General features: G+C 34.2%; 1 protein-coding gene across 1 annotated transcript; it reads right to left on the bottom strand.

Annotated features, from left to right (window-relative positions):
• Positions 1-660: 660 nt before the first annotated feature.
• On the bottom strand, positions 661-16,964 carry LOC113701881 (cyclin-dependent kinase E-1). The gene is made up of 16 exons (XM_027222762.2): positions 16,583-16,964; positions 14,226-14,336; positions 13,323-13,426; positions 13,197-13,239; positions 12,969-13,067; positions 10,430-10,499; positions 10,221-10,315; positions 10,074-10,107; positions 9,916-10,000; positions 9,712-9,789; positions 9,140-9,187; positions 5,447-5,479; positions 5,050-5,158; positions 1,529-1,747; positions 1,383-1,449; positions 661-1,059 (listed from the first exon to the last, which is right to left on the bottom strand). Exons 1-15 carry the CDS (start codon positions 16,844-16,846, stop codon positions 1,384-1,386), a joined length of 1,458 nt encoding a protein of 485 aa, XP_027078563.2. The 5' UTR covers positions 16,847-16,964; the 3' UTR covers positions 661-1,059; position 1,383.
• Positions 16,965-25,175: the final 8,211 nt, after the last annotated feature.

The raw sequence follows: 25,175 nt of genomic DNA, 5'->3' as shown, positions 1-25,175 counted from the left end.
TGGAAACTAAGGATCTTCCACAAGACACCGGAAACCTTACAGACATACCAATTAAGAATCTTGCATTTGCCTCTTATCAAAATTTCACTTTGGCTTCTATTGCGGTATAAAATGCCCTAGCATTGAGAAACGAGTTCCATCTCAAGATCACATACATTCCTTCAACACCATCTATAGTACACACAAAAAGTTTCATGGATGATTTAAGGCTTTCGCTCAATTTTCTGTACCTCGTTAGTAGCAAATAACAACCGTCATTCTAATCCTTTCAGAACCTCAAACCAGCGCCGTATCTTTAATTTCAACTGGCGGACAACAACATCCAATCCCAGTGCACAATACTTTCTGAACTGCTTTGTCACACTAGTTGAACATCCAGAAGAATTTGGGGAAAATTTACAGTTCATTATGACACACATAAAAAAAAAAAAAAAAAAATTTTGGTCCAATCAGCTAAACTAAGTAAGAGTCCAACCAACAGCTACTAAAATGAGCATCAAAGAAATGTCAGCACAATAAATTCACACTCTTACTGTGAGTTGCTGATGCATAAAAAATTCGGCAGGAAGCATGTAGTTTTAGATGATCAATAACAGATTGTATTCAGTGATGGAAACTTGTTACATGGGAAATGAAGAAACATATCAGTTGAGCTGAATATGGGTAAAGGCTAATAGTGCTCATTATATGATATGCAATAAATATTTCTTTCTACATAAGAGGACTCAAATTACTAGACCTATGACAGTGGCGTGTGATTATAAACTGGTAACTATACATTCCTACTCAGTCAATACACCAGAGAAGAACTCTACTTATGAGTCTAAGATGCCTTCTCTGGGCATCAGTAAAATCTCTTTTCTTGAAGTACTATCTATACAAACAGATGGAGCTCCCCTAAATCAAAAGGCCCCGATCAATTTCTTTGCTCGGCAGCTTTGGATGCTGCTCTCTTTTTCTTGTGTCATAATTAGCTTTTAAAATAACATCACAATACATTCTATCATTTGTTAGTAGCTTGTACACCCGTTACATGACAAGAATCAAAAACCCTAGTATCTGTGCAACCAAAAAAAAAAAAAAAGAGAGAGAGAGAGAGAGAAAAGGAAACAAAAAAAAAGAGGAATTAGATATTAGAATTTTAAACAATATATAACAGGGACCAAGAAGGCGGTGCAGTGGATCAATGAACAAGAAGAGTGTTAACAGAATTATCAACAAAACTTGATACGAAGGCCTTGACAAATCTCCCCACTGCCAGAACTGGTCCTGACAGGAGGTTAGTGGGCTCTATACCATATCTTACCGAATGTGTCAAAATATAATGCAATAGCAGCACAGAAGCTATATAATATGCTCTGAGTACAGTATTGAAAAATTACCTCAGAAGCGTCTTGAATTTTTTTGTGGAGGATATCCCGTCATTCCTGCTGGGTCCTTTCTCCTAATCTATCACCAGAGAATATAACATTCATAAGAACAACAAAAAGTCATATCAAGGTACATCTTCAGCAAAACAAAAGAAAACCTGCTGCTGCTGATGAGCCTGGGCAGCAACACCTCGCTGCATAGGCATGGCACCAGGATTCATCCCACCACCCATTCCAGCCTGAGAAGTAAGATTATAAGCAGCCATTCCTTGAGGTTGGAGCCGTGGCATGCCCATAGGCATAGGGCGGGGAACAGATCTTGTTGTCATCACATGAGGACCGGGCATGCCCCCAGATACTGCATTTCCTGATGATGCCTGCTTAATTATGAGAGAATATGTATGAGGATAACTTTTAGACAAACAGTTAAGTCCAAGAGTAACTGGGGATAAGTTACTGCTTATAGCCACAGGGCTATATGATTCCTTTCCCTATATAGATGCAAAAGTTCTACTGCACTGATATTCCATAAATGCTTTGAGAAAAAGTTGAAGCACTAAAAGCCAATTCATCACACCTCAAAGTCAACATGGTTCAGAGATGGTTCCAGCAACAAATTCAAGAACCACAGATGTCTTTGAAATGCTTTGCACTTGAAGAAACATTTCAAAGAAAACAAAGAACAAATTTGACAGACATCTTTTTCAACATCCATCTACATCCAGAAGAGCAGATCAATTCATTCTAAAACCCAATGCCATGCAAAAAGCAACCGGAACCCAAACATCAATACCCATATAAGCATCACAATTCCAACTTTCAAGTGCTTATTAATGGAGAATGTGCAAAATTTAACAGCATGGAATCGTGATATATTATGCTTTAATGACTATTCTCAATTTTGCCCAGTAAAGGTTGCCCTACAGTAGGATTAAAGAGCTTTTTCTGAGTAATGCATCTTTCTAAACCTTGATTTATGAAGACAGTATATCCATTCAAAAATATTGCATCATGGTGAGGTAAGGCTCTTGCAGCTTCCAATGAGACCAGAAATTAAAAGGAACACTCTGAATTAGGCTATTTGTGGGGAAAGTAAGGCATCTTTATCCTTTCACACCCTTGCAGATGTCATATGACTTAATGTATCCATGGGAATTCTAACCCTTTCCCTTCTAAAAGTCCTTTGCCTAGTACTTACAGACAACTTAGCATATAACATGTATATATCAGGCACAAAATGAATTTTTCAAAGATCGAGGAGAATCAGGCCATCTAAAACATTTTCAAAACCAAAAATCCTAATCTGACAAGTAATTTCACCGAGTCATACAATTTTCACAAATCACGTTCACTATTTTACTCCTTTAAAAATATTAGATCCTACTTTGATAAGACACCATAGTTCTAATTCTAGTTTTCTCAAGCACACATTAATTCGTGGGAAACTTCTGTCCACTCTTCCATAAGAACAAAACTTGTGGCTTGCAATTATGTGATACTTCAAATTAAACCATTCTGAAATAATCATTCAAAAGATCAAACTTGATCTTGAAACAGCGCAATAGGGACCCTATATATTAAAGTAGGAGCTTCCCACATCTTTGAAACATTAACCAGCTTGCCAGACCCGCTATTATAATGGCAAGGTGGCCCAAGTCTTAGCCAAAATCACACAGAGCAAATCTATGCTTGGAATTGGATTTCACCGTCCTTAATATTTTAAGAGTTATGTTTTAAATGTCTGTGATAGAGTAGGACAATTGTTCTTCAACAAATTTAAGACGGCTTTATTATCCTTGATACTTCATAACAGGACTTGTCTACACTGTTAGGCTAGCTACCACTGAGAGCCAAAGAATTTGGGAAGAAAATCAATCTACCCAAACTCATATAACCAATAAGTGACCAACTTGTATTTATAATAATAGTATGTGACTGTAATGTTAGGAGAATACCCCTCACTTCACACTTTCCATGTCTAGTCAATCTCGAATGAATGCCACTCCCTTGCTATGGGATATGATGTAAATGTTTTGTTTTACCAATATTTTTCTTGAACAGTTTGACAGGGTTGCCACCTATGGTGGTTTGGGTGAAACAAACTAAAACCATAACAAGATTTGGTAGAAAATGCACAAACGTTAGAGGAAAACAATGAAATAGGAAAAAGACCACCAAAAAGAAATTAATCCAGTAAAATATATAATTAGCATTGTACCAATTCCTGATCAAAGGGCATGTTTCAGGAGACATGAATCTATCTCTATATGGGGCTGGTTTCACAATGGAAGATTTCCAAAACAGCTTCAAATATAAAGAATTTCCACAAAGTCTTTTCTTCTATTTCCTTCTTTACTCTCTTCAATCTTCATAGAACTGGTCATTGTCTTGAATTGAGAAAAAAGAAACTGCTAGGGTAACATGTTACTCAGAGTGATAAGATTTTGTTTCCCTTACCAAGAACTTGAGTTCTAAAAAGTGTGGAATGCCATTCAGATTAATCTGAAAGTAAAGTGAAAATGCAATATTTTTACTTTTCAATTGTTGAATCCATAATAAAAGAACAGGTTTATGACATGATTTTTTTTAATAGAAGATGAGAACTTACAATGTCGATATTATACAGCACAGATTTATGAATCTTTTAACCCTAAATATTGATATTTGCAATCTATATTTACATAAAGAGAAAAACATAATTTTTGCGAAAATAAATGCATCATATAATGACTAGTGTCAAAGCCAAGGGATAGTACATCTATGCTTGTATTCAAAAATATGGATACATACATATGCACAGACTTTCAGTTCTATATTTTTTCTAAATTAATCCTCCAATAACATAGAGGTACATAGATTCTAATCTCATATAGTATAGATGGAAAAAAAATGTTTAGCAAATATTGCATACATAATTAAGTGTAATGCACAAGTAAAGGAATGTGGAGATGTATATCATTTGCATGTTTAAACAGTAACACATATTCCAAATATATTTGCAAAAAATATCATTTCTAAAGCATATGATTAGCATAGGCACTAGATATCGAAATTTTGTAACAAGAGGTAAATGGCATATGTTCTTTGTTTCTCATTTTACATATGCAAACTGGAAAAAACATTTTAAGACCTTAGTTGGACAAGGTTACAAGTCCTGAAGTTTAGAAAATCTTGTTCAACAGCTTCCCTAAAGGTTTTTTTTTCAATTTTAGGCAGGCTTAAATCAAGGAAGAGGAGAACATTCTGAATGTAGTAGAGGCAAAATAACTAGATATTAAGCAAGAGACTTGATATCATCTAAACAGGGTCTAATTCAACATCTAGTTCAAGTCTCAGAATTTTGTTCTGAACATTGTAAGCCTATTAACAAATAGAACAAAATATTAAGTCGCATCTCCAGTTCTCATGCAATAGAAAACAGACTGTGCAAGGGAGTGGACCATAAATCTTATGCAAAATGAAAATAAACAAATAATTAGATGCTACAGGGGACAACAATCTCAAACACCAAAACCCAGATAATTCAAAATGTATGTTGGAAGGTATTATTACTCCTTGTAGAAAAGAGAATATCATATTGTTCCTTCTTGTTAATTTAATCACTCAGTGGCAATATGCACATACAATAAAAGCTTTGATAGAATTAAGGGACTTAAAGTAATGAACTTGAAAAGCATACCGGTTGAGAAGGTTGAAGACTAATTGTTCCTTCAAAATCAGTAGTTGTGTCTACTGGCCGATTAGGATAGTTTACAACTTTTTCTCCAGGCTGTGGTGGCACAAGCGCACTGGCAGTAGTCAACTGGTTAATATAAAACAAGTATAGGACAGACCTTTCACCCTTCTATTATTTTCCTTCCCTCCACAAAAACACCCTCACCCCCAACCCTCCCCCCTCCCCCTTCCCCCCCCCCCCTCCAAACAACCCAAAGGGACACCCTGAAAGTTCTGACTAATCTGAAGCAAAGTACTGAGAATAACAATTATTCATAATAAATTAATAAATTCTGCAGAATTGGATTTGCAAAATTCGATTAGAAGTACAGAAGAAAAAAGGTTTAGAGCACAGTACATACTTGCGACCTGGCAAAGGTTCCATCCGGAAATACCTACAGAAAAGAAAAGAAGTTTAGAAGCCACTTAAAGGACATCTGATTCTTAAAATCAAAACAAAGAGTATAAACGTTAGACTACTTGGTCTCAAACATTAGCATTAAACCACTTGCTGTCCAACATCAGAATGTGAACAGTAGGTTCCATCCCCTTATACCAATTATTCACTGTCAATCTCTGCACATTATTCCAAGCTCCAGCTTAAAATGCATTGAGCAGACGCAGAGAAACTTCCTATGGATGGTAAGAAGGGGAAAAACAAATACTAGGGTAAACCAGAGTGCTGTAACTTATCCCATCAGGCAAAGTGGTTTGAGAATTAAGGTTTCTTATGAAGCTCTGTTGCAGAAGTGGCTCTGGAGAGTTGCTATAAGGATGATGGCTTTGGTAGAAGCAAGAGATGGAAGGTAAACATTCAGTGCAATGGAACTAACATGGGATAACTAAATGATAGCACCCCATATGGTTGTGCCTGGTGAACTAATATAAACATATAGGAGAACCTCTAATCATGAACATGTGGAATAACTTTTCGACTGAATGTTGCTATGGGATAGCACAAGTTTAGGATTTTCCCTCTGTAGTTGCCGTGGCTACCAATAGGCAATTTCTGTTCCTCAAATAGGTCTTAAGTTACTGCAGAATCCTTTTCCAAGGAAAGATGAGGTTCAACCAATGAAGAGCCTTCTCGTCAGGATTTATTAAGTCAATCTTGGTGGCACAGGGAAGGACACAGGAAACAATATGGAACTCAAATGCATCAAAAAAGGTGGTCTTGTCTTTTTTTACTACTGCCTGGAACTACATTCCCACAGCTGAGAATCTCAGAAGGGGAAGATTCTTAAGTTGGTGTTATCTGTGCAAGGACAGGGGAGAAGATCAGGACCATCTGCTGCTCTATTGCAAAATAGAACATGAACACACATGAATACTCGGCTACGCTTAAGTCAGTGGAAAAGGTGATGTGCTGCTGGAAAAGGATACAAGGACAAGATGTATTTAGTAGCACTTGTAGCTGTGATGTAGGTGTGAATGAAAGAAAAGAAGGGCTTTTGAAGGGTATAAGGACAATTGGACCACCACCTTTTTGTGCCCCATTCCAAGGGACTTGGACCAAGTCTGCCAGCAAGGAAGCTTCACCAGGCTACAATTTAGATGGCAAACGCGCCCAACTCTAAACTTGGGGTATTCTCAATTTGCTCACCATTAGAGGGGAGTCCATATTAGTGTCCTTTCCTCCACTTATACATATGCTAAGTCTCAATGTGTAAATCCCATCTGACGGGGAATCATGGTCGAGGCTTTTGTCAAGGCACATATTCAAGGCAAGATGGCAGGATAAAGGTGACTGGATGAACATAACAGGAATACTACGTGGAAAATCAAGGACATAATTCCGTCTTTCATTTCTTTCTAGCCCAATCCCTTCATTTCTCTCTGTAGCAAACATAATTCCTTCCATTCTTGAGAGTTGGAAGGACTCTCTATTTTTAGGGTAAAATACAGAAAAGCCCTCTGTGGTTAAGTGAACCTACAGAAAAGCTCCCCATAGTTTTAAAACACACACTCCAGTACCTTGTGGTTTGAACTAATTTGAAAAAGTGATGGAAATCATTTGAATTAATGGATTTGAGGTACACGTGCCCATTTTGCAAGTATTTGTACTGGAAACAAACAAATTTCCAGCTGATATAGATATTATACCCTTAGAGTTCAATAAAATTCCCAAAAACTCCTAAATATAACTCACCTTATTTCTATACATAAAATAAATATAAAAATACTCTCAAATGCAACGCACCTTATTTCTATGCACAAAATAAATAAATAAAAATTCTCAAATACAACTCACCTTATTTCTATACACAAAATAAATAAAAATAAATAAAATACCACCACCGTTTCTTCATCCGTTACCACCCCAACCTCTTGCCACCAACACTTTCCACCTTCTGCCACCACCCTCCCCTCCATCACCACCCCTCCCTCTCCTTCTTCCTCATCTCCCTACCCCCCCCCTTCCTCCTCCATCCCATCAGCTCCCCCACACTTATTTCTATTGACTTCTTAGGCTTCTTGATGTATACTTATTGCATGACACTTATATTCAACTATAAATATATACACATTTAATATGCATGCTTGGCCAATAGTTCCATCATGGGTAGAAGAGCCTCAAAACAAGAATATGATAGGAAGAAGAGTTAATCAGGCATAAACTACCAGATTAAAAAGACAACTAGACAGCTACTAGATACGATGCAACATGTCGAACCTGCTATCAAGACAAGAAACTTGGTGCCTCAGGAAATAGTCTCTTGAAAAATAACAAGCTCTTCACAGCAAGATTTTCAAGTTGTATCAAGAAACAGCAAGCTCCAAAAAATTCGTGCCAGAACACTATATCCATATGATCAGTGGGGAGCGGCCTTGATTAGTTTTCCTTTTTTTTTAGCCCTCTTAATGACGAGCAAGTAATAACCACTTTAAAAAAAATCATCCGTTTTCCTCTGACAATCAAACACAATAACTACAGTTTTCATGGAATTACACATGATTAATGAAGAAACAAGTCAAATATCCAACACAAACCATAACTAGTTCCTTCATGTGATCTGAATTCTAAGCCAATGATTACTTCTTCTTTCACTTGGCATACTTACATTTGTGGCCAAAAGGATAAAATATTTGACAGAATAAAGCAGCTAAAATTGTTTTTGAAAGAGTAATGTGCTGATATATTTTCTGGTGTGCGCTTGAGGACAGGAAAACCTATTCATCTCCTAAGGACTGGAAAATCAAATAAGAAACAAGAAAAAGAAGAAAGCTGCTTTGACAGTGCAACAGGATCCAACCAGGTCTCTGAAACCAGCCTAAACCAATGCAAAACACAAAAAACCAGAAATTGGAATGGTGGTCCTTAGAGTCATTAGGAAAACATTCCAAGACGCTTACAACCAGAATATAGGTACAGCATCTCCTAAGCACTTTCACTTCCATGGACTAGGGAAAACCATAAAATGCTCTCTCTCTTTTAGGCCCTCATATAGTAAGCCAATATTTTGTAAAGGTAAGGTGTAAAAGGAACCTTGGGAAACTCTTTCCAGACACTGTTCTTAACATAACAGATGGCATTAGATTGGTAATGGATAGGGTGCTTGCAAAAATTAGTGCATATAGCAAGGGATAAAGAGCAAGTGGTTATGCAACTCATCTTAACAAACAGCCACAGTTCCTTCCAGATTCCACAAGAACCATGAACCACAAGATGAGGACTGAAAAGGAAGTCTTTTGTTGGTTGAAGTAATTATATTAAAACAATAGTAGACAAGGAACCATCAATTCCCCTGCCTCCAAACCAGACGGCAAAGAGCGAAGAAAAGATTAACTGAGCCAATCTTTTCTCCACGTTTAAGATAGCATACTATAACAATATCTTTTCCCCACAAAAATTATCACAGCCTAACTGTTTAACTTCTGAGGTTATCATAAACTGAGCATAAAAAATGTTGCAGCTAGAAACCAGACAAATGTCCATCAATTCAGGGGACAAACCATTGTCATATGCACATGAGAGATACATACATCGACACATGCATGCATGCATGCATGCGTACGTACATACATATATGTATATATATAGAGAGAGTTCATACTCATGCTCAAGAGCCTGAGCTGCTGTAATCCGTTTTCGTGGATCATATCTGCAAGTAAAATCATATTGAGATAAGTAATAACCTTTAAAATAAGATGAAAACAAACCCAAAGAAAAGGGGGAAAAAAAACACTGCACGAACTATCAAAAGTGGAAGCTATCAACCACAGACAAGGAACTAAATTCGACACACACTATCTGTACATGGATTGTGCAGCACATGGTCTATTGGCAAAATACAGAGTAGCAAACACCCAGACTAACCATGAAGAGTTATGATCTGTAAAAAACCATAGAGAAAGTAATTCAGCTTAGGTGATTTTATGTCGGTCACCATAGTACCCCAGCACAAGTAAATTGCTTTCTAATTTAGTGAGCAAAGTTGAAGAGGAATGTGACTTCTTGGACGAGGAGCAAGAACACTTTCTTAAGCCATCAAAATTCATTAATGAAAAAAGTTTGCAACCTCACAAAATTTTAGAAATATATTAGTATATACAAGAGAGTCATTCTTCACTGATAGCACTTTTAAACATTTAACAGCATGAACCAAGCCAAGAAGTAGTCACGTACTCGAGCATCTTTGAGAGGAGATCATAGGCAGGATTTTTTGGAGAGAGATGAACAACACTGTAGAGCCCAGCATTTTCACTGCAACAGTGCAAAATGCAAAAGAAATGTTGCTTAGAAACAGGAACAGACTTCCATGAGAGGAACTAAAGAATTTGTACTTTTTGTTAAAACCAAAAAGACTAAATAAATGAGAAGTAATCTTACTATTTACGCCCTTGAATTTGTTGCACATCCGCCTGCCAATGTGGGAGATTGACAAGGGTTGGCCACTTCTCTTGCGTGGGATGACCTACAGCCATGATGAAATTTTCAGGCAGTTGCTCCAAATTCACTACACAGAGGAGGAGTTGAAAGGACTTTACCTAGGACCTTAAATATCTTGTCAAGTTGGTCAAGCTGCATAATGAACAGTTTTTTATTAGAATACACCCACAGAGTAAGGATTGAATGTTATTTAAAAGGGTTACAGTCCTTGAAAGGGTGTTGAAAGCATGTGAAAAGATTCATACTTGAAATGGGTTTGGTGTCCCTTTCACTTCTTGTCCTTGGAATAGAGGTTTAAGAGTCAGAAGCTCAGCAAATATGCAGCCAACAGCCCACATGTCTATTCACAATAAACACTTCGTTTTAATTTGAAGATAACAACTTGTACAGTACATGGAGTGTTAGGACTTAATCAAGGCTTGCAATGAGAACAATGTCTAATCCAGTGCCATACCAACAGCACTAGTGTAGTGTTTCGCCCCAAGGAGTAATTCAGGTGCACGATACCAGATAGTTACCACAACCTGTCATTGATCATTGAGCAGATCAATTGGAAGACAAAATGAAGAGCTATTTAAAGCAATATCATGTCACTAGCAGAAAAAAGAGAACATACTGTTGAAAACATAGAACTAGTTTAAAGTCCTAGCCAAGAGCAAAAGAGGCATAAGAACTCTTTGCAGAATCAATAGAATAGAATTTACAAAGACTTCAGGTTATTCTGAATAAGCAACAGAATTCTAGTTCCAATATCAACCAAAATATACCCATAACTCAATTGGCTTATCATATAACTATTATTAAAAAGGACATTCCACCATGTGCAGGTTGTCCAGTGATATAATCATGTGCTCAAGAAATGTCTGCACATAAAGTCAGTCTGGCTCCAATAAATTAAGGCAGAACCAGCATGTTGGACTTCAATAGCAGCAAAGTTTCAAGGAAGTTCATTTAATAGACTCAAACTCAAATTTGTAGTCTCTCTAGACCAAAACTATCTTTTTTTACATATGAAATTCTCAATCTTATTTAATCATTCAAGGATGAGGAGTTCTGCCTAAAAGAAATAGTGGATAGACACAAATAAGAATCTGCGGACGTTACTAAAGAGGTATAGATACAGCTTCCAGAAAAAGGTGTAGCTTTCAACCAACCAAAACACAGTGCGCAATGGAATTGGAAGGAGCTAAAAAACTACCAAACATTCGGTCAAAATTTGAGATTACCTAGAAGAATAAATTTAATCACATCCCAACAAGTACCTAGAAGATTAAACTTAATCACATCTGAACAAGAAATAATCTCACAAGACTGTAGGAACTAACTAATTTACATTTCAAGAGAACTAAGATACCACCTAAGTTCAATAATTCTCAAAATACCCCTGAATCTCAACAAACCAATAGAACCTTCCGACTTATAAAACATGAACCCGTTATCTACCTAATACAGAACCTTGCTGTGACAACAAAATGCTTTTGTGTTTTTGTACACAAGTAAAGGAGACTAAAGAAAAGAAAATCAAACAACAGGTACAATCTTTCTGAGAATTCAACAAATGGTCACAATCAATGATCAAGAGAGGCAAATGCTACCCGAAATGAACACATTGCTTGAGTATGAAATCAGATGATCCACTCAAAAAGAGACACAGAACCACTAATATATTCTATCTCCAAACTTGATGGGCCTAAATTAATATTCCCTCCATTCAACTGTTGAAGTCTCGACTCCAGCTTCCCATATCTAATGTACCAAAGTAAGCATTGGTCTTCGGAACTTGGTATAGAACAATTAACTTCTTGACCACTTTGCCATCTATTTTACATACCAATACACTAGTAGTAATGAAAGGTTTTGGAAACATGATTGGTAGATTATCTAAATCAACAAACATTAAGTGGAAAAGCATGAATAGTCAATAAAGTCATATACTTTCAGCACTGAACTATTTAAGGTTTCAAAGCATTTACTTAACTATCCGAAATGGCATACCTCAACTACTTAATCAGGTTTAGCTATTATGTCCTTCGATTTCAGCTAAGTTCAAGGACATTCGCATCCATTCAGAAATGTACTTATATGAAAATAAGCATATCCAGTTCCCTTTCTCTTTTATTCTATCCCCATTCCCATACATGAAATCGCCTTCCCCCAGCCCCATAACCATCAACACCTTCTATCTTCCAAGGCAATCCCATCACTCTGAACCCCCAAGAGATATCTCCACTCAGTTACGCCACCACCTGATTCACCCTCTCACTGCAAACCCTACAACCAGCTTATCACCAACCAGCCCACCATTAACTCTCAAACACACAAGCAATCCCCCCTTCCCCCAAACATACATCTGACAAAACACTAGTGATTCCTGTCTAAAGTTAAATATAAAAAGCAATTGATCTTATCTCTCCTGAATATCAACATTAAATACATGCGAGATCCTCCTTTCTTCAGAGTTTATGGGCCCAATTTGTTAATCTCCTGCAACATTATCTGAAATAGACAAATAGTAAAAAGGGGCTGATGGACAGAGCGATACCTTATTTGTCCCTGTATCCTAATTCCAATCCTAATAAATATCTTATCTTCATCCATAGAGTCCTATTCTAATACCTTAGTTATCTTTGTATACTTATCCTACTCATTTAGTAGAACTGATTCAGCATCATATTCAAAAGACACAGAGAACTCTCAAAGTCATAATGTTTACGTGGTATACAAATACAAAAAGAAGTCCAAAATACTTGCACACATAACATATCTATAGTTCAAGTCAGTAAATTTAGCAAAAACAAGAATTCATGTCTACATGGAATATGGTTACGAAGCTACACCATAAGGAATATGAAAAGCGTAACAAGTATTTTGCATTATAAGTATCATAGAAACAATAATCTCCAAGCAGAAGGTAAACTTTAACAATTAGTTAATGGGGGAAAGGAGAGAGGAGAAGGAACAGAGAAGTGGAGGAAAATTAGAGGAAAACCTACCCCATTGTCGGATAAAGCCTTTAATGGGCTTTGGTAAATCCTTGCAAGTCCAAAATCAGCAATTTTAACAACTCCGTGTTCTTCGCCCTCACCCATTACCTAATGCACATAAGGTGAGTGAATTTACAGGTAATAAAAGACAATTGTAAGTAACAAAATCACCCAGGTAAATAGAATTTATGCGCATGTATTAGAGTCTGAATGCCCAATGAATGAACCAAGACATACCAGGATATTTGATGGTTTTAGATCTCGGTGCACAATCCAATTACTGCAGAATAGTTTTACACAGTAAAAGTTCAGTAAGAATTAGCTTAGAGAAGTACCAAAACAAGATATTTAAATATGCCTAACCTGTGAAGATAATTTAGACCATTAAGCAGTTGCCACAACAATGACTTGATAGTATATTGATTAATCGATTGGTTAACCTTGTCTCTGTGATGTCTAATAATTTCCTGCCACATACATGTACAAAAGTATAAGACATTGAGCTTCTTTTCTTGACTTGAGAAAGAATATCACCTACTTCAAAACAAAGCTCTCCTGTGGTGATACGCCAAAGTCGTTCTTTTTTGGTATAATGTTATTGCTCAACAAAAAGAAAAAGACATTTTAATGAAGACCTCAAAGAGCTCTTGCTCTTCTGCACTCTGTTTTCAAGAACAAATAAATTGTATAAAAGAACTTCATGCTTTGCCAGTTCCACAGGAAAATTGGATTTAGCAATACGAACTATGGAATGTGGCAATGACAACGCTAAACTGAATAACCTATGCAACAAAAGGAAAAAATGTACGAGCTTATAAATGATACAGATTGGCATGCCATCAACTAATATGATACATGAAACAGAGCCCATGACGAATCTGCAAAACAATCCTCAATTTTGTGAGAGCTAAGTTGGTTGGCTAGATCAATAGGTCACACAAAAGGAAAGGTTACATTGTTATCTTAGACAAAACACAACGTCTTATTGTAGAATGGCAGAACAGTCCTAGGACATGTGCCAATTTCATTCAACTCGCCTTATTCTAGTTATTTGAGACAACTTAAATGGTACATGCCACCAATAAACATATCATAATGTCAAGATCCTTGTCATAACATAAAAACCACATAAACAGCCATCTTTTGTTTCATTCACAAGTGATGCATCAACAATTAATTATGATATTCAATACAGATTAATTTGTTCTGAGAGAGAAACAAATTGAGAAAATTTTGTTGTACCCATGAAAGGAAGTGTATACTCACATAAAGATCATGCTCAGCATAATCAAAAGCCAAATACAGTGACATATCTGCATGATTGATGTGCACATTCACAAGCTTTACCACATTCTCGTGGTTTATCTCCCGAAGCAACTGCAGCATTGTTCATATCATTTACATCATTAGGAAAGACCAGAATCCTAAATTATATAATAATAGTTATCATATCTACAATATTGCACTTTTTTTCTTTTTTACCAGAAACCTTACTGCTCTGTCAAAATGCATTTTAAAAAGACAAACAGATTACTTAAATCATTGAGGTGTGGTAGTTTGATACCTGTAATTTTTCCCACACAAGTACCTACTGACAAACAAGCCAATGAATGGGATACACAATTTAATCATAACGTGTCACATCCTGCTTTCTCAATTGTGTTGCATGACCTCATAACGTAAATGATGGTGTAAAATTTAATTACATATAACAAAACAATGCTCCAGAATAGCCTGATACTTTGGCTTCGATCACCGATAGAAACTTGGAAACAAAGTCTAAGTTAATATTTTATCCCCAAAAATTACTCAGCTGAACAAAATGAATATCCAAATGAATAAAATTCCTAAAAGAAGGAAAAATTTAGCCATGTCCATTCATTCTCCACCTATAAAATGAGTAGAAATTCCCATAATATATGAAATGATTCCATTCCACACTATAATTTTTAAAAGCACTATATTCAGACTGTTAATTAACTCAAAATGAGAAATTGTACTACACTTGTTCTACATAGCCTACATTTCCCCAATGATTATTGATATGCAATATGATATAATTAGCTATTACACAAAGAATTTTTTAAAAGCACTATATTCACTGTTAATTAACTCAAAATGAGAAATTGTACTACACTTGTTCTACATAGCCTACATTGCCCCAATGATTATTGATATGCCATATGATATAATTAGCTATTACACAAAGAATTTTTATTTGATTCTTTTAAAGATCATTATCTATGTCATATTCCATATGATCCTTACATGGCATAAACAAGACATAGAGTCCATTTGGATGCATGGAATTCAACTCAAGAAAGGATTTCAAATCAATGAATTTGCAATTCTAATTAATTGAGATACATTGTTTGGTCAAAAATTTTCAGAACAAGGAGATTTTGCGTCTACAAACATACTTGAGGTCAAAATATAAAAATTAAAAAGTTTTGAGGGTAAAGGTTCAATTTCCCAACTTTTATTTATTTTTCCCCCATTAAGAACTAGGAAGCTATACTGGTAATGTCCCTGCTTCCGTCTCTCACGTGTTTCTAGCAGGTACACCAACATGAAGCCTAATAACATTTTTCTTTCTCACACAACACACAGCGGACATGCATCCGTATACAGTGGGACCATCAGAATAGTAGCCGTCTTCTTTTCTTTTGCATCTACTCTCTTCTGTCTGGAACAATGCCCACCATCCTCCCAATTCTCACACACAAGCACAGAAAGCAGCAAGCAGCAAAAATAACAAGGGAGATAATGTGGGATTTGAAATGATACCTATTTTGAGGGAATTTGAAATCCACCAATTTTAACTTCTAAAACCCTGTCAACAATTGGTGGATTTCAAATCCAAATCCTCATTGAGTTATCCAAACACTAGGGACTAGGGTGAGGATTTCGAATCCAAATCCACCCAAATCCCTCAATCCAAGCCAACTAATAGATACTTCTTTTAAACTAGTAACTTAATAATATCAAAATGATTATCTTCCCAAATTAACCATGTTGTGGCTTGTAGTTCGTAAGTTAGGTATTAGGATGTACCATAACAACATATTACAGTATGTAATTTTCTACTGTTTTCTACTCTATCAAGACAATATTAGTAAATAACATCTAGTTACATTGTATTAGCATAATTCTCATATAACAACTGTTAAACTATTCTAAACTTTCATAACTACAAATTATACATTTTCATAGCTATACTATATGATAAACATTTACTGATAGAGTATCACAGTAAAAATAAATTGCAAACATAAATTACACTAAAATCCCCTTTCATTTTAGTGGTAGTACCACTTTTCACCTCAAACGATTCAAATAGGCACTTAAACCCTAATTTGGGTGCTCCTGGACAAAAACACCCCAACTTTTAGTATCCATCCTCCTCCTTCATTCGCTTTTCTTTGACCTTTAATTTTTTGTTTTCCATTTCCGTTTCTCTGTCTTTCCCATTCCTACTGCCTAGCTGAAAGAAACCCCCAGGAAACTGAACAATCATGCATTTCTCTACGTTTAACATACATGAACAAATAAAAAAAATGCATAATTAAACCTAGCAGAAACCTATATGTTATTCTTCAAAGCCGTCAGAGGATTACTACTACCATGATTTCGCGGATGGCGGTAGGGGAGACGCCGTCACCGTCCTTTGACTGCTTGAATTTTTTGATAGCGATCGATTTACTGCGATTAGACTTGATTCTCGCCAAGAAAACCAATCCGTACGTCCCCTCGCCTATCTTCCCGTTCAAATCGTACTGCTGCAACCACTCCGGACGATTTCCATTGCCACTAGTGTTGTTATTACCGCTCATCGAGTTCGAATTCCCAGCTCTACTGCTGCTCTGATTGGTGTTTCCATCTCCCATTTTCAATCGGAGAAAAAATCTCCTCGAATTTTCACTGTTCGATCAGTTAGCTCCTCAGCTGTTCTTACAATCTGTGCACATGCATTTATAGACGCCTGAGAACAACAAAAATCCTCCCCAATTAGGAATTCTGCTTGTATGAAACGATAATCTATCGAGAAATTGCTAATTTAGTCCCTGAACTTATTTTCTCATGTAATTAGGTCTGGTACTTTGTTTTTTGTCTATTTAGTCCTTTGCTGATTTTTCTGCCAAACCAGTTTGCTTTTTATTTTGTGGAACTTTTCTATTGTTTAGCAGTTATTTTAATATGTATAAGTAGTCATAAATGAATTTATCTGCAATTGAATATTACGAGATAATTATGTAAATATGTATTTGTATTTTTTTTTTTAAAAATCTAACTATTAATAGCAAGATACAAGGAGGATCCAACATATGTTATAATGTCTAAAATGCATGCCAATGAAAGGGGAGAAAAGAAAAGGCATTGAGGGTCTGTTTGGTTGGAAGTAAAATGTTTTCCTTGGGAAAATATTTTCCGTGGAAGTAATTTTCCATGAAAATCATTTCCCTTTCATCATTTTCAGGTGTTTGGTTAGCTTATTGAAAATATTTTCTTACTTCATTTTTCTGGTGTTTGTTTAACTTTTGAAATATTTTCACTTTTATCTCTATCTTTACTTTCTGCACATTATAACTACATACTTCTTCCCATGCAAAATAAGAAAATTTATCTCATTGTTTAATTTTAAAAAATTTTGGAGAAATGTATATATGAATAAAAAATATCTCCATAAGCAATAAACAAATTGCTGGTCATTTAGTGTCAAATATCAATCACATGCAATGCTTATTGTGACATATATCTTGCACTCTCACTGCTGAAAGTTTCTCTAGAAAAAAATGTCCCTATTATACATAATTAATTACTAGCATAGAATGAGCAGGATGAGGTTTTTTTTTTATTTTGAATATACTAGGGGGAGGGTTGGGTTGGGTTGGGTGGTACGGGGGAGGGAGTGTAAGGAAGAGGTCTTGGGTTCGAGTTCTCCTGTTTACACTAAAAAAAAAAAAGAACATACTACAAGATGTTTTCAGTAAGTTTGGAACATACTACAGGCGGGATGCATGCATTTCGGAAAACAACTTCAGTAAGTTTGGAAGGGAAGTTGTTTTCCATAAGATGAGTGAAAATATTTTACATAGGAAAATGTTTTCAGTAACTTTTGTGCAACTAAACACGAAAAATTAGGAAAATATTTTCCTGGAAAACATTTTCACCCGAAACAAACGGACCCTGAATGACAAAGTTGTCACTACACTTGGGTGGACCTTACACTTAAAAAATTTAACATGATCTAGTATTGTCGAAACGATAAGAATAAATTGTTGATCTAGTATTGTCGAAACGATAAGAATAAATTGTTGCAAGTAATAATCAAGAAGCCTCTATTGAAAGAATTTGACCAAGAAAGCTGAAAATGTGGAATTCCATCACCAACCCTATAAAATGCCTTAACTCATTGTCACCTGATTAAGGACTACATCATAATTGAATTAACAAGCAAGCAGATAAAAAGTGCACCATGTGCATGCATGTTTAGTATGACAAGAGTGTCCAAGCCAAAATGCTGACTGAAGAATTATAAGGGCAGAAAAGTCAATCCATTGGAAAGATGAGACAACTTACATGCAATGGTAGTTGAACTTTATGATGATGAATAGACAAATGGGTCTTGTAAAGAGACGAACAATAGTGCTTATTATTATTATTATTATTATTATTATTATTATTATATATGAGGAGTTTATTAAAGATAATTTTGTTGGATAATGCAAATCGAGATAGAGTTTGCCATCATTGACCTAACTTGTCAAAGGGCCAACTGTGGAAATGGAAGCCTACTTTCATTTATTCATGCTCTTCTCTCTCTTTTTTTTTTTCCTTTTATTTATTTTTTTAAAGTTTTCTTGAACCTTAATTTTTCTTCCTTATCATCCTCACCACTATGTATAAAATATGTTATTATATACCTTAGTTTATGAACATGGAACATTTTCTATAGGTTGCAAAAAGAAAACACATGCATTCTAATTGAGCATTACTGGTACCTTTACCTTTTCCTAAACTCTTTCTTTATATCTTTATCCAAGGTGTCCAAGTTGGATACAAGGAAGATTTACTAAAAGACAAGTTAGAAGATCATCTATTGAACCCTAATCAAGGTTGCTATTTGAGTTGGTCTCATAATTGAAATTTAGAATTTGGGAGTGTAAAGATTGCTCTTACTATATAGTAAATTACATAAAATTGAGTTTTAATCTTGTGATTGATTAACTCAAAATCATATTTCTTGTTTGAGTTTCTATTTGGGAAATAATTTGTGACGTCAATCTATGATTTTTTGAGATATTTGAGAATTTTGAGACTCAAGTTTATGTTTTATTAGATGGATTTGATAATTTATTTAAGGAAAAAGTGTTTTAACTAAATATTATATAATTGATAGGTGTCAAACTAGTAAGTATAAAATTCCTATTCCAAAAACATAATTTTGAATGCAGTAGCAAGGAGTAGGGTTGCATTCAAAGGATTGGGTGGTTTTTTTTGTGTAAACAGTAATAGTGTTTCAAGGAATTAAACTAAAATAATTCAATTAACAAAATAAAAAGGCAAAACTTAATAAAAGTAGATTAATAAGAGACAACTTTTAGTCGAAGGAATAATTTCAACTTTGGTTCATCAACTGGTCATTGATGTAAAGATAAATTCACATAGTCATAAATAAATAGGTTATCGATGTTAATAAATTCTAACAACCTGCATTTTCTTACTTTTTTTAGCTACCAAGGTACAACTATTAGTTACTTCTCTAATTCAATAATAATCCTAGGTACGACCATAAGATTTAATCTATTAACAGCATAAAGTTTTAGAAAAGCCATCAATTCTAATCAGCAAATACACTACGAAGTTTTATTTAAACTAGATCATATATTCTCGTGACATATATTCAAAAGGTTCTTTTACAATCAAATTTTATAACACTTACCACAGATATCAAAACTATCAAACAATTACAGATTTGACATTTTAGATGGCATCAAATTATTTTGTCAAATCAAATAAGGGTATGTTATTTAATCAAACAAAACAATCACCCTGAGAAGCATAGAGAATATACATATAAAACTAATGAAACATAAAAACCAAATTAGATATCACATTTGTTGTAGAACCAAAAGTCTTAATTAATTTTCAATTATAAAAAGAGAACTTTAGCCGCTCTTCACAGTGAAAACACAGCCAAAAAAAAAACTAGGATTTGCTCAGGGAATGATCTTAAAAAAGTCTCATCTCCTTATTAAGAATCTTACTTAAGCAATACTACTACTTGGTAAAATAAGTAATTTCTGTTTATAAAGGAATCAATGACAACTAGCCTATTAAGAACACCAAGTCCGTTTCTAATTAATCAGCAAGAGTTCCACGCAATAGGGGCACTTCAAATCCCGCACTCTCTAGACTTCATAGCAAAATAAGATGTACCCACACCAAACAAAGTTTAGTCATTGAGAAACTATCTTTTAAGGTCCTTTTAACCTCAAATTTCTATAAATAGCACCAAACAGAAAATATGAGTAAAATTTATCAATTAACACAATACTTGACTAGGGTTCAGAGGGAGTATTCACAAATATAATACAAGCTAGCTCTCTATCAATAATTGAAGATGAACTATTTAGATCACTTTTGAAATAACACAACCGCTTGTCAACTTTGGGAAAACTCTGGCTCCTGCTTAGGAAAATTTATGAGGTATTAACTAGTGGAACTGTCAACTTGGTACATTGAGGAGAAGTGCATATTAAGTAGACTCCATCGGGTTATGAATTGTGATGTGCCAACAGGGATAGAGGAAGTAGTCGTCTTGCTTCCTAGCCAACACTATGAGAAGATCAAGATGATCCTAAGCAATTGCGTGTTTTTTACATGGTAACAGACCATGGAATTACAATTCAAAGGGTATAAAGCATATGGTAAGCATGAAATATGTAGTCAAGTTGGGACGGGAACGCTATCATGGAAATCACTGGCCAACCCATTAGTTGATGTCTAGCAGTTTGAAGGTTGAGACTGCATACAGGGGCTAGAGTTTTTTATTTGCATCTAGTATTTTTGGAGCATTCCTTCTAATATATTGTAGTAAAAATTGACAAGCAATTAGAGTAAAACAGCATAAATAGTAACTTTCCATCAAATGCTTGAGAAGAAGCTAGAAATGATCATTGAAAAGATTCAACAAAAAAAAAAGATTTAAGTGTATTTTGATTGTTTTATAGGTGAGGAAAGTGACTTTGACTAGAACTACTTCTAACTTGATGATAGCTTTTTTTGATCAAGCTAAGTAGCTGTTATACTTTCTATCATTTCTAGAAAAAGCTTATGAATGTAATATGTTTGAAAATATTATTTTGTATAGAAAATATTATTTTTTAATGTTCAAATTGTTCAATTTTTGACTTGAATTGATGGCTTCATTCTATATATGTAACTAATGTTGATTTGATAAATTCACATTGCTATAAAAAGACTATATTTTCTATTCAAATGCCTCTATAATGTTATGTTACATGCTCTAAAAATAGAGATGTACTTGTTTTAATTATCAAGCAAAATTTGGTTAGTTCCACTTTTCTAACACTTTTTTGGGGTAGATGTTTTCTTTAAATATGATTATGATACTCGATGGGGATTTTAGTGCCAAGAGAGACACAGAGGTTGCACTTATTTGCTTTTACTTAAGTTATTAGACTTCATAACTTAAGAGGTGTTCGATAGCCTATTAAGTATTTCAGATTAGTGCATTAGGTGCTTTTATGTTTTCTTAAAAGTAAAATATGCTTGCATTTGAATACATTAATACCTTTTCTCAAAAAAAAAAAAAAATTTAAGACCCACTTAATTTGTATGCAAAAAATTAAGTGAGAGTTGTATAAGTTGATTCCCTGAATTTTTTATTATAACATTTATTCATTAAAATTTCTCACATTTCCACATATTTTTGATACATAAACAAATACTTTCTCTCATACACACAATTTTACACATACACATAATCTCTCTTACACATATACACAAACACACTTATCATATTAACATACAGTTTTTTAGTATTAAAAAGTAATGCATTTAAAAATTTAACGTACATATAAAAATTGAACACATTATTACTATTAAATAATATGATACACATGGTATAAAGTATTTCAATTCAGTGATTGCAGTTTGGTTGATTATCAAATAAATTTGACTTTATGGGTTCAACAAATCAAAAAGAACTTTAGCAAATATGTTTCAATCTTTAGATTCAAACTTCAGTTTTTAATCTTACTAAATGCTCTATTAATCTTTCTTTCTCTTGTAATTAATAGATATCAGATTTACATTAGATGTTTATCATGGTACTATATCACTAAGTTCAGGTACATTCATATTTTATTATTAACTATAAAACTTTCATGGGAATTAGAATTGCTATTTTTCTTGTGATGCACATAATCGATTTAAAATTTTAGTTGTTTTAATGTTTAAATGTCTTGTGTCTTCTAGTTACTTTATTTGAACATGATGGTATTATCTCCTACATATATACAAGATGTGACACTTAAATTGGGTTTTGCATCGTATTTTATCTCTAATTGTTTTGAATTAATAATAAAACTAGGCATGAGATTTGGTAAATATTAGATTGTATAGTTTTGTCATAGATGTCAAGAATCAAGAAAGAAGATCTTTTTTTCTCACTACTTGTTTATTTTAACTCAATAGTTATTTAATAAGATAGAGTACATCAATTTATCAAATCTTTGATATAATAAAGTACAATAATTTCAACAAGTAACAAAATCATAAAATTGTATCCTCATAAGAGTAACTAATGCTTAATGCACACCTGTGTGCATTGCAAATTATTAGTATAGCAAAAGAAAAAAAATAAAACATCAAATAGTTAATTTTATTAGTAATAAAATAGTACTAAAGCAAGGACTGGCTATTATTTATTATATAACTAACATTATAAAATTTATAATTCGTCCTTATCCTAGATGAGCAAAATTATAAGAATGGGATATTTTGTGATTCAAAAGATAGCAAAAAAATTAATACCGTTCGATCTTTCGCACTTTATATATTGTAAGATATACCTAATATGCCAACTTTGAAAAATATGCAGATTATTTGCTTTTTAATGTAACAAACAATTGATTTCTTTCATTTATTATAAGATAATATGATATAGTTAAAAAAATCAATTTCAGATCACAAATCAATCAACTTAATTAGATACATTTAAATTTCACATGATTTTTCAGACATAAAAGAATATTTCAAAACTTTCTCAAAATTGGAGTAGTTCTTTTCATACACTCTTTCTGTCTATTGCAGTAATTCATTAATTGTCTACTAAAAAACACTAGCCAACACCATTAAGAATTAAGTTAAAAAAAAGACCTCATCAATATATATTATGAATTTAGTTTGAGATACATAACATGATTAACACTTATGGTTGTTTCCTTAGTGCATCAGTTGACCTACCTTTCTGATGACTAAGAAATCCTATTTATCAAGATTGTAGAGCTTGGTATTGAGACATGATTGATATCCTACTATTGTCGGGTAGGACACTGTAACTTTACCTTTTCAATATCTTATTTAATACTTTGTCAAAACTTCTTCTGAGCATAAAGATTGCCTTCTATTAGATTCACTAATTCACATGTTCGCACTCAAGAGGGAAAAGAATCGTAATTATATGTATAATGTATAACTATATAAGGACGTATAAGTTTAAAAACAAATTTGCTACAAAGGTTGTTGACAAGAGGAACAATAGAGTTGCTGACAAGGCTAATAATAGAGCACTTTTCATTTTGTTGATATACTTTTATATTTATAGGATGTTTGTTTAGAACATCTTAGATGTAGTATTGAGATAAACATGTTTTTTTATTTTCAATTATTAAGAAAACTTAAAGAGTAGGTTTAATATTAGTGAAATATTGGTCAGCTTTTTTATTTTATCAATTAACAATATTCTTTTTAATTTAGTGCCAAATGAATATAAATTATGATACTGTGAAGTACTGACATATTCCTATCTGAATCTATCTATCTATCATTATCTAATAAATTAGTTGTTATGATAAACTTATGTTGTTATGATATTAGTTAACTTCTATTTAGTGAGTTATTATAATAAACTTGCGTTGTGAGTTACTTAGCAGTAATAACTAGCAGAGTACAGCCAAATTTATTGACAACTAGGTAACAAAATAACTCAAGATATCACATAAAATAATAGCAGCTAGCCTCATTTCCTCATACATGGAGAACTAAGGTTAATAATTAGACCAATTTACAAGTCAAATGTCAAGCAGTTATTCTCTATGCTTAGAAAAGTTAACCAAAAATTGTAAGCATCACAAAAGCATCGATATTCACCAAAGAGATATTTTGGACTTAACCAAATTAACTTGATACACTTTTATTACTAAAATTTGACAATAGGAGAATTAGAGTTAGCCAACCATCATCAATCATTGGCAGTCACAGAAATGCTGATTACTAATAAAAGTGAAAAGAAAATAAAAGAAAAGCAGAACAAATAACAAGAAATAAAGGAAACATATCTAAAAACTAAAAATACTAATTGTACCACATCTCCCCCCACACCTAAATCAGACATTGTCCTCAATGGAGGTCATAAAGCAAATAGGACAATGAAACTTCCCCGAATAAGTGGTGGAGGGTCCCGACTGGCTATGGAATAGGTGGGAACGGCGGAGTGAAGCCAACATGGTGGAAGTAGGCGGCCAAGTTATGAGACATCTGGGCCACCTAATCAGCAATATTCATCACCCGCTCGTCCATTTGATGAACCTGTGCTCGTACATATCGCCACTTAGAATCGGAGGCCAGCGGTGGAGGAGGTACAGAAGAGGAAGGTCCGGCAGTGTCATTAGCAGATCCAGGAGCTGAAGAGAACCTTGGTCGTGTAGAAGGGCGGTGACCCGGTGCTCGAATAGGTCCCAGGAGTGTAAATCAGAGGGTATCATCAACCCGCTCTATAACTCCTATTTTTAATAGACAATCGTCATCCAGAAATTTCATGTCAAAAGCCAAATGGAGATTGTGGTTTTGGAGATTAAGAACCCCTAACTGGATTACCAGGTGTGTGATATACAACCTGAGTATCAAGAGTTTGTTTTTCTTGGTTAAAACTATCTTAAATTGAGATGCCAACCAACACCCCAAATT

The sequence above is a fragment of the Coffea arabica genome, chromosome 7e, assembly GCF_036785885.1.
Source record: "Coffea arabica cultivar ET-39 chromosome 7e, Coffea Arabica ET-39 HiFi, whole genome shotgun sequence".
Classification (NCBI taxonomy): domain Eukaryota; kingdom Viridiplantae; phylum Streptophyta; class Magnoliopsida; order Gentianales; family Rubiaceae; genus Coffea; species Coffea arabica.
Note: the sequence above shows the minus strand (reverse complement) of the source record. Positions and strands in the feature narration are given on the sequence as shown.

Excerpts from the sequence above, each read along its gene's own strand:
- LOC113701881 (XM_027222762.2), bottom strand. The coding sequence starts at position 16,846 with ATGGGAGATGGAAACACCAATCAGAGCAGCAGTAGAGCTGGGAATTCG. Across the intron at positions 10,001-10,073 it reads CAAGATATTTAAGGTCCTAG|GTCATCCCACGCAAGAGAAG; the intron begins GTAAAGTCCTTT and ends TCATGGCTGTAG. Across the intron at positions 5,480-9,139 it reads GCTCAGGCTCTTGAGCATGA|GTATTTCCGGATGGAACCTT; the intron begins GTATGAACTCTC and ends TCTTTTCTGTAG.